Source organism: Phyllostomus discolor, chromosome 6 (assembly GCF_004126475.2).
Source record: "Phyllostomus discolor isolate MPI-MPIP mPhyDis1 chromosome 6, mPhyDis1.pri.v3, whole genome shotgun sequence".
NCBI classification, from domain to species: Eukaryota; Metazoa; Chordata; class Mammalia; order Chiroptera; family Phyllostomidae; genus Phyllostomus; species Phyllostomus discolor.
Genome location: NC_040908.2, coordinates 14,007,987 through 14,020,264, shown reverse-complemented (window position 1 = coordinate 14,020,264; position 12,278 = coordinate 14,007,987). Strand labels below are relative to the sequence as shown.

General features: G+C 56.1%; 1 protein-coding gene across 2 annotated transcripts in view; it reads left to right on the top strand.

Moving 5' to 3' along the window:
* OTOF (otoferlin) overlaps positions 1–12,278 on the top strand; it is an 86,593-nt gene that overhangs the window by 50,051 nt on the left and 24,264 nt on the right. For both annotated transcript variants that reach the window (XM_028515244.2, XM_028515243.2), the window contains exons 7-11: positions 825–951; positions 1,399–1,453; positions 6,313–6,444; positions 11,018–11,080; positions 11,509–11,593. In XM_028515244.2, coding sequence (XP_028371045.1) covers positions 825–951; positions 1,399–1,453; positions 6,313–6,444; positions 11,018–11,080; positions 11,509–11,593 — 462 coding nt within the window. The remainder of the gene's footprint in view (positions 1–824; positions 952–1,398; positions 1,454–6,312; positions 6,445–11,017; positions 11,081–11,508; positions 11,594–12,278) is intronic.

Below are 12,278 nucleotides of genomic sequence, written 5' to 3'. Positions count from 1 at the left end.
TGCAGCAGCGCGCTAGGGAGGGGGCAGGCGGGAAACGGGAGGAATGGAGTGGATCAAGGAGATGGGTGCAGCTTTCTGGCCCAGGTCCTGCTGATCGCATGCCTCCCTCGGGGCTCCTGGCTGCCCTCTCCAGGTCCACTGTGTGTCCCTCTGGCCCCAGAGTCTCTCTCCCTCCCTCATGCCCCCATGCCAACTCCAGCTGTGCGCTGCTCCTGTAGACTGGACAGGACAGAGCTGCTGGCTGAGGCCAAAACCAATCACCCTTGGGTGGCTCCTTAGCATCGTCCTTTCTTCATCTCAGTGGGTGAATATGCATCAGTGCAGGGTTAGGTTCTGAATTCCACCCACTATCTTACATGAATGAGTTTCTTCCTAAGCCTCAGTTTCCCCACCTGTGACATGAGAATAGTGCCTGTCTTGGAAGGGCATGACCATGAGGACTAGAGACATGTGCATCAGGTGCCCAGCGTTGTGCGGGCACGCAGTAGCCACTCAGTCAATGGCAGCTATTGTTACAGGAGGTGCATAAGTGTGCATTCCTTATTTCCTACCTTCTCCCAAGGGGATATTCAGTGCTGCAGTAAGTAATGTACAGTAAGAGTTACATTCAATTAGAATTTAAAAAGCAAGACCAGATAGAATTAAAATCAAAGATCAAGATTAGGTAGGAAACTCTGTAGATATACAGGCCATAACATTCTTAGCAAATGCCACCAGGTAAACCTTGAATTTGACTGTTAGCTTCCCAGATGCCAAAGCAAAAGGGGAAAGAGGGTCACTATCCCACAGCCCGGCCCACTCAAGCTGCCTCTCCTCTTCCCCAGATGAGCCAGCAGTGCTGGAGATGGGGGACTTTGACCGCCTGGCCACGCGGCTGGCAGAGGGGATGGACCCGGACTGCATGTCTCTGGCCTCTGTCACGGCTCTCACCACCAACGTCTCCAACAAGCGGTGAGTGGGCAGACCCCTGCGCCCCCAACTGCCTCCACCCATCAGGCAGGAATGTTTGGATTCTAGGTTCATCCTCACCCTGCCCTTTCTTCTTTTCCTGGATGTCTCTGCTACCTTGCCGCCTCCAAGGCAGAGGGGAGCAGGTGCGGCCTGTTCCCAAGTCCCTGAACACCTCCAGGCTCGGGGAAATCACAGAGCCGCCCAGCCCGTGTTTGAATCTGTTGCTCTAATGTCTCTCTCCCTGTTAATTCTGCCATCGGCTAGTCCTCTCTGTTGGGGCCTCCGGGACAACTAATCCCCATTCTGTTTGGCACTCCTAGAGGGTTTGAAGACCACAATTCTGTCCCTCTGCCCTTCTCCAAAGTCTAACCACTGCCAGGGCCTTCCTCCTCTCCTGCAAGCAATCCCCTCACACCAGGCCCGACAACAACGCATTCTCCTCCTCAGATCCAAGCCAGACATCAAGATGGAGCCGAGCGCCGGGCGGCCCATGGATTACCAGGTAGGCGGGGCAACTCAAGGCCTCGGGCCCTGCGTGCACTGGTGGGGGTGGGGGAGGGGGTCTGGCTGGATGTGCATCACGGACTGTGGAGGCCAGGATCTAGGGGTCATGGACAGCCTCAACCGAATCTAAATCCCCAGAGTAAGCCAGTTCCTGGGAGGCACACAGAGAAGGGTTGTGAGTGGAGAGGTGTGAACCCAAATAGGAGCTTGACCACTGTTTGTGTCTGGCACCAGACTTCTTAAAGTAAAAGAGCCCTGGAGAAACCACGAAGGGACCAAGGAGCAACCTCCCCCTCCGAAACAAATTCCAACCATCAAAATAAGAGCCTCTGAAGAAAGTTGGGGTTTTTGGGTGTATTTTTTAATTGTTGCTTTGTATTATTTTAATGCCATAAGTCATGTCAGTCCTGGCTATCTATAGATGGAGTGTGGGTGTTTTTACTTCTTTTTGCTTCTCTGTATTTTCTGAATTTTTTGTTCGAATGTTTCTGAAACTGGACACAAAATGGCCGAGGGAGGGAGAGGTTTGCAGCTGCAAGATTGTTAACGGGCTGCAGGACAGGCAGGGCAAGCGGTGAGCATGACTGGTCAGTGCCGGCACAGGGCCACATGGGGTAACTGGACGCCAGGCCAGCCCTCCCGGCCGGGGACCTGATGCTCAGCTTTGCAAGACCACTCCTTCAACTTTGTCTCTTCTCCCAGACTTGACCGGAGCCTGAGAGGCTGTACTGCATTAACACAACTCACAGGAGGCTCCTGTACAAGCCAGAAGCACCCAGTACCTATTTATACACTGGAAGCAGGAAGGGCCAAGGGACCACCCATTGCTTTAGACCTTCCCATGGGGGCTAATGAGACCCAGCTATGGGTCAGGAGACTGCTGGGCACTCCTGGCACTGAGTGAGTGTGCTTGCTGGTTAGAGGGGACAGAGCCTTCAGGAAACCCAGCCTGCTTACCACTACACTTCCAGCCCTAGGTACCAGCACCAGACCCCAGAATCCATGTGACTCCCCTCTCGCAGGGTGAACTTGTCTTTCATGCCCAGTTCCCAGGACCCTTGCGCACCACCCTCTTCTTTGAAGACAGCTGCACCTCACCTCACTCAGGTGTTGACTAGGTGGCACCTTTCTCTGTAGCGGGCACATCTGCTCATGCTTTCCAGGACACACCTGGTCTCCCTTAATCCTTGCCCCAGGCTGTTTTCATCCAGTCCCTGACCACCTTCCCATGAGCCTGCAAAACAGCCCCAGGGAGGGTCGAGGGGCCCTGCCCCGCAGTTTTAGACCGCCTCAAGCCACTGAGCTCCTTAAAGGTTTGGGAATGCCCCCCCCTCACCACTCTGCCTTCATGAGAGAAGGGAACAGCAAGACTTCTGAGGGCTTTTCCAAGGGACAGGGCTCAGGGCTTTATTCCTCTGTGCGCTGAGAACAGGAAAATCCCAAAAACAAGACCCCATACTCAGGCACTATTACCTCCACAGTGTTGCCCGCCTGCCAGGTGAGGGCACATAGAAAATGGAGCCACCGTTGTTAATGAAACAGTATTTCCTGAAGGTTAATTCCATGGCGGACACTATGTCAGGAGCTGTATATGTGCTCCCCATTTAAGTTAATGCCATTCTTACAACCCTCCAAATATGGGTATTACTGCACTTCACAGGTGAGACAGTGAGGCCATAGCGGGGTGAGAAGCTTGACCAGCTTGGTCATGCAAAGCTAGAGCCAGGGTTCAAAACCAAGGGTGTCCAACCGCACCAGCCAGAACGACTGATTTCTCTTTAAGCCTTTTGGGCAGTCACTCCTCTGGTCCCTGTTCATCGTCAGCTTACTACCTGCTGCTTACTTTCCAAAGCTCTTTCAAACTGCTTCCTGCCAGAGATTTCTATTAAGTAGACCAGACATTCTCCCTCCAAAGACTTTGTAAATGATATGAATTGAACAAAACAGTTGCATTTAACCTGGTAACACGGGCTGTCCTTGACAGGTTCCTTCTCACCTCAACCGCAAGTCTTAGCACGCTTTGAGAGAGAGCGTTGAGGATGCAAATGTTGAGTTATTCTTGCTTCCAGCAAGAAATCCTACCAGAAGGAACTTTCCTCTCCTGGAGAACTTGGCTTTGCTGAGCTAGAAGGAACTCAGAAAGCACAGCCAGGTGGTGACGGGAGAGGGACCTAGCTGAACTCAGATCCAGGCGGGACCCCGAGGGCTCCAACCAGTGAAAGGACCGTGGCCCCTCCTACCCCTTGTTTCTCCTGTTCAGATTGTCTGTGATGTGCAAACCCTTCTCTGATTACTGACATCGCAGAAGCGAGAAGCCACAGTCTCCTCCCCACGATTATGCAGTTTCCCCATCTGAGTGAGCAAAGCTCGGAGCTTGGCAGAGATGTTCGTGGTGGGTCCTGAGCTCTTGAGTCTATTCCCTGCTCTCTCTTCCCAGCACCCAGACCTACTACGTCCTCACCTCCAAATATCTGTCCAGTTCTCACCTCCCTGTCATCTTCCCTGCACTGCCCCAAGACCCCCCAGCCTCGACTACAGTATCGCACCCACTTCTTCTCTGGTCCCCCACTCTCGGATTGCCTCTTCCACTTGATCCTCTGGGACCTTCTCAAAACACAGATCTGGTCAAGCCATGTCTCTGCCGCCAGGGGTTGTGGGAAGGGAAAGAGTATTTCGGGAGAGCCGTGCTGAAGGGCCCACATCTCTCATCGCCGGCTCCCAGCTAAAGTTCTTACAGCGTGATCGGATCGCTGAGAAGCAGGTCACGAAGCACCGTGACTCTTGGGTTCTCCTAGGACACAGGTATAGATTTACATTCAGCATCGTTCCCTGAGATGGCTTTCATGAAGCCACTTAGAGATTATGTCCCTTATCTTGGAAGGAGAGGGTAGAGTAGTCAATTACTAAAAGCATCTCCGTGGTCAGCTGGTCAGTGGGTCCCTTTGTGTCTCCAGTTGCCTCTTCATCTCCCACCCAGGAAGAGTCAAGCCCTCTGCTGACGATGAGAGATCTGGAGGGGAGGGTGGCCAATTGCCTCCCTCAGCTTTGTTTTGTTTGCTTTGTCAAGTCCAAGTGATGCATTTCCCGCCCTCCCCCGCCCCCCGCCCATGGAGCCCCAGCTGGGGGAGGAGCGGCAGGATGGCCATTCCTAGAGCATAAATACTTGACCATACGCTGCTTCAAGAACAGCACCTTGAGAGTCTACCACCACCCCCAGGCAGGGGCCTCAGGCGAGCGCTCTCAGGACTCCCCATGGGGCCACCACTCAGCCAGCACAGAGCGCCTTCTGGAGCCTCTCTCCCCGCTGTACTCCATCAACCCTCTGCCCTGCTCCTCCTCACGCCACCTCCGACCTCTTTCTTCCAGAGCTTCCAGCCGGGCTGTCTGCCATTATTGGCTCTGCTCAGTGGGGGAAGGGGACACTTTGGGTCCTGAAAGGGGCTGTCATCATGGCTGGGCCTCTGTTTGAAAAACATAAAGACCAACCAACTGCTCACATTGGAACGGCTGATCTCCCGCTGGTGCGTCTCTAGTGCTCCGTCATGCCACAACTGGGTCTAGCTGCTGATCTTGGCTTGCAGAAAGTCTTTTTTTTTAAGTAATTCTTTTTTTTTTTTAAGATTTTTTATTTATTTATTTATTTCTAGAGAGGGAAGGGAGGGAGATAGATAGAGAGAGAGAGAGAGAGAGAGAGAGAGAAACATCAATGTGCGGTTGCTGGGGGTTATGGTCTGCAACCCAGGAATGTACCCTGGCTGGGAATCGAACCTGGGACACTTTGGTTCCCAGCCCGCACTCAATCCACTGAGCTACGCCAGCCAGGGCTAGAAAGTCTTTTTAAAAATATATTATTTATGTATTTTTAGACAGAGGAGCAGGGAGGAAGAAAGAGAGAGAGAGAAACATCCATGAGAGAGAGAAACATCGATCAGCTGCCTCCCGTACCCACCCCAGGCATGTGCCCCAACCAGGAACTGAACCAGCAACCTTTAACTCTGCAGGGCAATGCCCAACCGGCTGGGCCAGAAAGTCTTTATTTATTTATTTATTTTTAATAGAAGGGAGGGGATGGGTTAGTTACAGGAACAAATGATGAGATCTCTAAAATATGTATTTGGTGTACAGAATTTCATCGAGGTCAAAACTCTATAAACTACTATGCAAAGAGTATTCTGGAAGGGCTTCTAGTGTTTATTTACTCTCTTCACACTAAACTCTCAGAGTTCAGTTAATTAGCCCTATTTGCTTGATAGCTCCCTGAAGAAATGGTGATTACTGAGCATCCTCAAAGCTCCGTTCCCTGGACTCCCTTCAAATTCCAAATAGAAAAGCTCGTGTTCATGGCTCAAGGGCTACTTTGATTGGAAAATGTTCAGGTTCCAGTTCCACACACTTTCCCAGCAACGTTCTCTTTGGCACCGGCGTTGCTAGTTTTCGAAACACCTTTGGTTTTGATGCGTGAAATTGTCGTGGCCTTGAGAATGTTTATAAGACTCTGACGGACACAGTAGATTGACAGTTTTGTGGTTATTCTTTTTTTATGGAAAAGGAGACAATTCCCTTGAGTGCAATCAAAGCCCAGCGATGAAAAGGCCCAGTCTCCGAGATGAGAGGCCTGTGGCGCAGCCCATGCAGTTTCATTAGAAGAATGTGCTGACGTCAAGGCTAATTCTAGCTCCGCAGAGGTTATTTTGTTAAAGTGCGAATTCAGGAGAGTCGACTGAAGCAATCGGGAGCACCAGGCAGACGCCGTCTACTGGGGAGACCGCCCCCTTAGTCGCAGGCAGATCTGTTCTGGCAGAACCGCCTCCAGGGCTCACGCGTCTTCCCCTCCGGCCCCCGCTCCCCTGCCTGCAGGTCAGCATCACCGTCATCGAGGCTCGGCAGCTGGTGGGCCTGAACATGGACCCCGTGGTGTGCGTGGAGGTGGGTGACGACAAGAAGTACACCTCCATGAAGGAGTCCACTAACTGCCCCTACTACAATGAGGTCAGTGCCGTGGACCCAGGCAGGGAAAGGGCCTTCCAAAACGTAGCAGGAGGCCGGGTCCTGCCCCCACCAGGGCTCAACAGGAACATCTGGGAGGCAAGGGGCACAAAGGGTTACCAGCATCGGCGACCTTGACCCACCCTGTTCCAACCCTAGAATGCTGACGTGCAGCGTCATGTCCCCTGAACCCCCAGTGCAGACCCCAGCCTGACACTGGTCTGGCCAGGGGCCACCCTTGGACAGGAACAGCACCCGGCGCTCCCGCACAGCCCTCAGCACTGTCTCGGCAAGTCCTGGGGCAGGGTCCCCTCATTCCAGCCCCTGCCTGTGGTGGCCTCGGGACATTAGTGAGCACTCTTCTGCGTGCATCAGCTGTGCTGTCTGTTCTGACCCTCCCAGCTGTCAGAGGCTGTCGCCATTAACCCCACTCACACCAGGGGGGGACACTGAGGCTCCTGGAGAAGGACTGTGCCCAGGTGCCGGTGCCAGAGCCGGGTCCTGTGAGCTCACCCTCCCGCTAGGCCGCCTCCGTGGTGGCCTGGCCTCCGTGGGGCTCCTTCCAGAGCACGGGCCTGCCATCTTGGGTGTGAGCGGGGAGAAGCCCGGCACCCACTCCTCTTCTTTGCAGCCAACTGAGGCCACATCAAGATCAAAACACCTCAGGGACCTCCTAGTCCAAGCTCCCCATCTTCCAGAAGAGGAGGCTGGGCCTCAGTAGGGCAAGGGCCAAGGTTACAGAGAGCGCTGCTGCTGGAGAAGGGCCCAGCCCACCCGGTCTCAGCCCAGCACTCGGTCCGCCACCTTGGACGGCCGCCCCAGATGCATTACACTGACAGTGGGCTCCAGGAGGAAACCCATCTTAAGCAGCTGTGGTGACAGGTGCCCAAGTCTCCCTCAGATGCCTGAACACATATCAGGCTAACTCGGAAGCCACTGGCCTGGGGTCCCCAGCTCCCCCTTTCCTGGCAGGGGCATCCAATCTGCTTTTCCCGTGGCTCTAGGCAGTGAGAGACTGGCCCAAGTAAGGCATCTGTGTCCAGTGTCTCGGCATCTGTCCTAAGGAGTGGTGAGGCTGAGGGTATCATCTGTCACTAAGGGGAGGCCATCTCTTGGGAAGCTGTGGGAGCCCCAGGCTGTGCAACTTCAATTAGAAAACTGAGCACACTTTGGCCCTTCCTCAGGACCCAGGCCAGGGCAGGGACTGGCCCAAGTCTCCTGGGTGACCACAGACGGGCCCCATTCTCCCAGCTGGTCTCCCACCACAGTGCTCAGGACCCCTCCCCCAGTCCAATGTGGCCGCCTGCCCAGGAGCCAGGAAATTCAGGCTCCACGTCGCTGACACATCTTATGTCAGGACACATCCCTGACTGGAAAAGCCTCCAGCCTAGATAAGGGTTTGCGTTCCCCTAGAGGATGAGGAGACGGGTGCCTGTGGCCTTCTGTGGTCATCTGATAGGGGCAAAGCCACACTTGGCTGGCTTGAGGGCTCACCTTGCACCTGGCCCACGCACCTCGGGTTTCATTCAAATTGCTTCCTCTTTCTCAAGGAAGTAGCTGCTCTCTTCCCTCTGTGGTTCCCAGCAAACTCCTACTCACCCTGCAGGGCCCAGCTCAAATGTCCTCGCCACTGAGCAGCCTTCCCCACACTCTCTGGGCCGGAGATCAGTGCACTTCTCTCTTTGTGACAGTAATGTCCCCGAGTTGTGGTTGGTCCTGCCTGTCTCTCTGTCTCCCTGTGGGACTGGAGGCTCTGGCCTCCTGCATCGCTGCGGCCCAGCCCAGCGCCTGGTATGCCCCTGGAGGCTTTGCTAACACTTTGCCAAACGGTTAGTTGGCCAAAGGAAGAACACACATTGGCAGGGTGTCTGCGGTGGCCCAGGTCCGTGCCGCCAACACAGGGACCGCAAAACCAACAGCTAGATTGGCCCGTCTCCCAGGGCCAATCTAGGAGCCATTTTCTAAACTCCATAGTTATATCCACTGAGACTATTCATTTCACTCAGACAAAACTTAAATTTGTCCTTGGCCGCATTTTTGTCCTTTTTCACAAACCGAAGTAGCTCTGATTTGTTCAATTTCTATTTCCCCTAAAGCAGTGTTTCTCACACTCAGCACTGTGGTTCTTTTGGACCCGGCAGTACATGGTGTAGGGGACTCTCCCGTGCATTGTAAGAGGCTCAGCAGCATCCCCGCCTTCTACCCACCGGGTGCCAATAGCAATCCCGTATCTGGTTGTGGCAGCCAAAAATGTTCCCAGACGCTGCCGAGGGTCCCCTGGGAGTCTCTGCCTCCGCCCCCTCATGAAGGACCACCACTCCAAACTATCTCCCCATGGTTCTTTCCAGCCCCAAAGCAAAACTGGTTTTCCATTTTCTTCTCTTTCTGCGCCACATTCTCCTTCATTGAAACATACTCTCCTGGTCCTACGGGTGTCCTGCTTCTGGCTAATTCTGAGTGCAGGGGCACCTTCCTTTGGCCCAGTAATCACAACAGAGGGCGGTGAGAGCAATCCGCGTGACTTAGCAGACTTCTCAGTGATCACAAAAGGGGAATATGCACAGGAAACGCAAGGACTATGACCACGGACAGCTCAGAGTGCAAAATGCTGGTTGTAGCTTCACCAGCCCCCCTCCTGGGGCCCACACGGCTCTGGGGCACCTGGCCCGGCCTGGGCCCTCCTGCCTGGCTCGTGTGAAGGGAGACCCATGACCACTGCCCTCCCAGAACCGCCTGACCGGGCCAAGACCCCTTCCCCGTGGCTGCATCCGGTCCTGGCCACCGGCATCTTCCTCCTGCCTGAACCACCTCTCCCTGTTGCCCTGCACCTTTCCCCTTCTGCACCCCAGTGAACCTGGCACCGTAACATCCACTCGACGCCGCCAACTCTGCCTTCACTTCCCCTTTGGCTCCTCCTGTGCCTGTAAGGTGTTCTGCCCTATGGGAAGATCACGCATGCTCAAGGACAGGCACTGTCTGTCTGTCTGTCTAACTGTTCACCTATCCACCCATCCATCTAGCCATGCCTTTCCTCAACCCCACACACCTGCCTCCCAGCGACCGCCTCTTCCCTCCCATTCGCAGCCCAACTGTGTGAGTGGTCCCCGCTTCCTCACCTCCAGTCACGCCTCGGTCTCCACAGTCGTCTCTGCCCCAGGACTACACTACAGCTGCCCACCCTTAAAGGCACCATGGACCTTGCCGTCCCTACCTACAACATCCTCTGTCCCCCCTCTACCTCCACTGCCCAGCTCGTTTCATCCACCTGCCAGTCCTTCCCCCGGGGTTCTTGGGGGTCCTCTCCTGCTTTCCCTGTCTCACCAGCTCCTCTCTCCCCGCCTTTCTTGGCCTCTCCCTCTGCCTGCTGCTGACATGCTGTCCTTCTCCGAGCCCTGCCCTGAGCCTGTTTCCCCCGCACATGCTCCTTGGGCATCTCCCCCAGCCGCAAGGCGTCAGTTGCCCTCTGTGTGCCTGGAGCTCCCCCGTCTCTCCAGCGCCCCCGTCCCCCATGACCAGCACCACCTGGCCGCGCATGCGCAGCAATGGGTGTTTGCTGTGCCCCAACCATGCGCACACCTGTGTGACAGAGGTCACTGCACTGCGACTTCACAACCACACCCTCAGCTCCCAGCCCCGTGAATGATGCCCCTGGAGCGGTTCAACATGGCAGCCCTGGATCCTTCTCCCACATCACAGAGGGGTAAACTGAGGCTCAGGAAAGAAAGTGATTGGTTCAACAGTATAAGCCCGGCCTGTCTGTGTCTAAAGCCGGAACATTTACCTGGCAGCCGGGAGCAGATTCCCCTGTCATTTCCCCTAAATACATTGGCAACATTTCTTCTCCTTCTCCCTGCCCACAAGTTCACCAAAGTAGGGGTGCCTCTGCTCGCTGCCCCCCACCCTCACTCCCAGTGCCTGCACCCCAAGGCCACGAGAAATGGGTGGGCGCTGCACCTGTGAGCCGCAGCCCCCAACTCAGGACAGTTCGACACCCAGGGCCTCCATACGCTGGAGTTCACCAGCGCTGAAGCTCGCCCTGCTCTGTCTTCTAACGTCTCTGAAATGAGGCCGCGTCTTCCCGGGTGGAGCGCTGTGGTTTAGTGGCGAGTGTCTGTGTAGCTCACATAGCCACCCTGGGTCTTCCCGTCGCAACAAGGCACTGAGGCGGCGTCATCACCCTCACTCCACACCTCAGCACGCTGAGGTTCAGGAAACGTGCTGCTCAAGGCCACACAAGTAGAAAGGGGCACAGCCAGGACCCGAACCCCGGTCTCCTGGCCACCCAGCCCAGGGCTGTTCCATCGGCTGCTCCCGCTTCCTTCCCCTCCCCGAGCTAGGTGGCACTGGCCCTGCCTAGGGATTGGGGCCTTGCCCTTCTTTGGGGGGCCGCACCTCCCACCTGCCCCAGGGCCAGGGAGGACCAGGGGTTGCCACTGCTGCTCGTCCAAACTCCGGGGTTCAGGGGAAATGGCCGGGGTGCAGACAAGCACTGCCAGGAGGGAGGGGCCCAGCATTGCCCCAGCTGCCAGCTGCTGCCCACCAGGTGACAGCTGGCCTGGGTCCTTCTCCCCTCCAGTACTTCGTCTTCGACTTCCACGTCTCTCCTGACGTCATGTTCGACAAGATCATCAAGATCTCGGTGAGTGGGGAGCAGCTCCTGGCAGGCAGGGCCACCAGCTCACGCGGCATCTTAGTGCAGACTTGGAGAGGGCGCCCCCTCTGGGCGAACCAAGCACTAAAAAGGCAGCCCTGCGCCCAGACACAGCTACCAGCCAAGCGGGGCACCGGCTGGCTTTGCGCCTCTCTCGCCCCTGTAGCCGGGTGACTCAGTGCAGCATACAACCCACTCACCTGTACCTGGCAGCCAGCAGAAGCAGGCGAGGGCAGGGGAGGCTGACGCTGAGCCTCAGCGAGCCCGCCTTGCCTTGCCAAACACTCCCTGCTTCACCGAGAGGCCTGGGTCCCCAGAAAGGCTGAGGTGGTGCCACCATCTGTCGGCCCCGCCCCGCCCCATGGGAGCCTCGGCCCTGCGGGGCCTGACTGCTGGCTGGTGCTTCCGCCCGGAAGGTGATCCACTCCAAGAACCTGCTGCGCAGCGGCACCCTGGTGGGCTCCTTCAAAATGGACGTGGGAACCGTGTACTCCCAGCCTGGTGAGTAGCCGTGCCGCCCGGTCCGCGTCGGTGCACACGGCTCTCGGAGCGTGGTGCGTGCCGTGCTTCCCGCCCATCAGGCGTGGGGAGTGATGGGCTGCTCCGTCCCACACAAAGGCTGCGGCCACCTGCACGGGCTGCTGGCGTCCGGGGAAGCCCCAGAGCCACAGGCTAACCCTCTGCGGGGATCTGTGACTCACCCCTTTTACAGTTGAGGGGCCTGGGGCTCTGAGAAGTGCCCGGGCTTCCCCTGACACCCAGGCAGTCTGGGGTGAAATCAGGCTGTGTGACTCCAGAGCCGCCCCTGAGCCCCACTGTCCCCAAAACCCACACCTGGCCAGCTCCAGAACCACGGGCATACACCCTGGCCTCAGGCTCCACCCCCGTCTCTGCAGTGAGCCCGCCACTCAAGGTGCAGTAATGTCCCCACTCGGCCTTCTGACAGTGGCAGCACAATGTCACCCAGACTGTCACGTTTGGCCCGCACCAAACAGCGAGGTAGACATCAGCAGCCTTCCCATTGTACAGATGAGATCAATAAAGCTGCTGAGGGGGGGTAAGTGGCCTAAAGGTGCTACTAAACTATGAGGCTGAACAAGTTGGCGATTGTTTACGGCTCAACCTAACAGACACTCAGCTGGTATGCGTTACAGCTGTGACTCAGACTAGGGAATCCGAGTCCAAA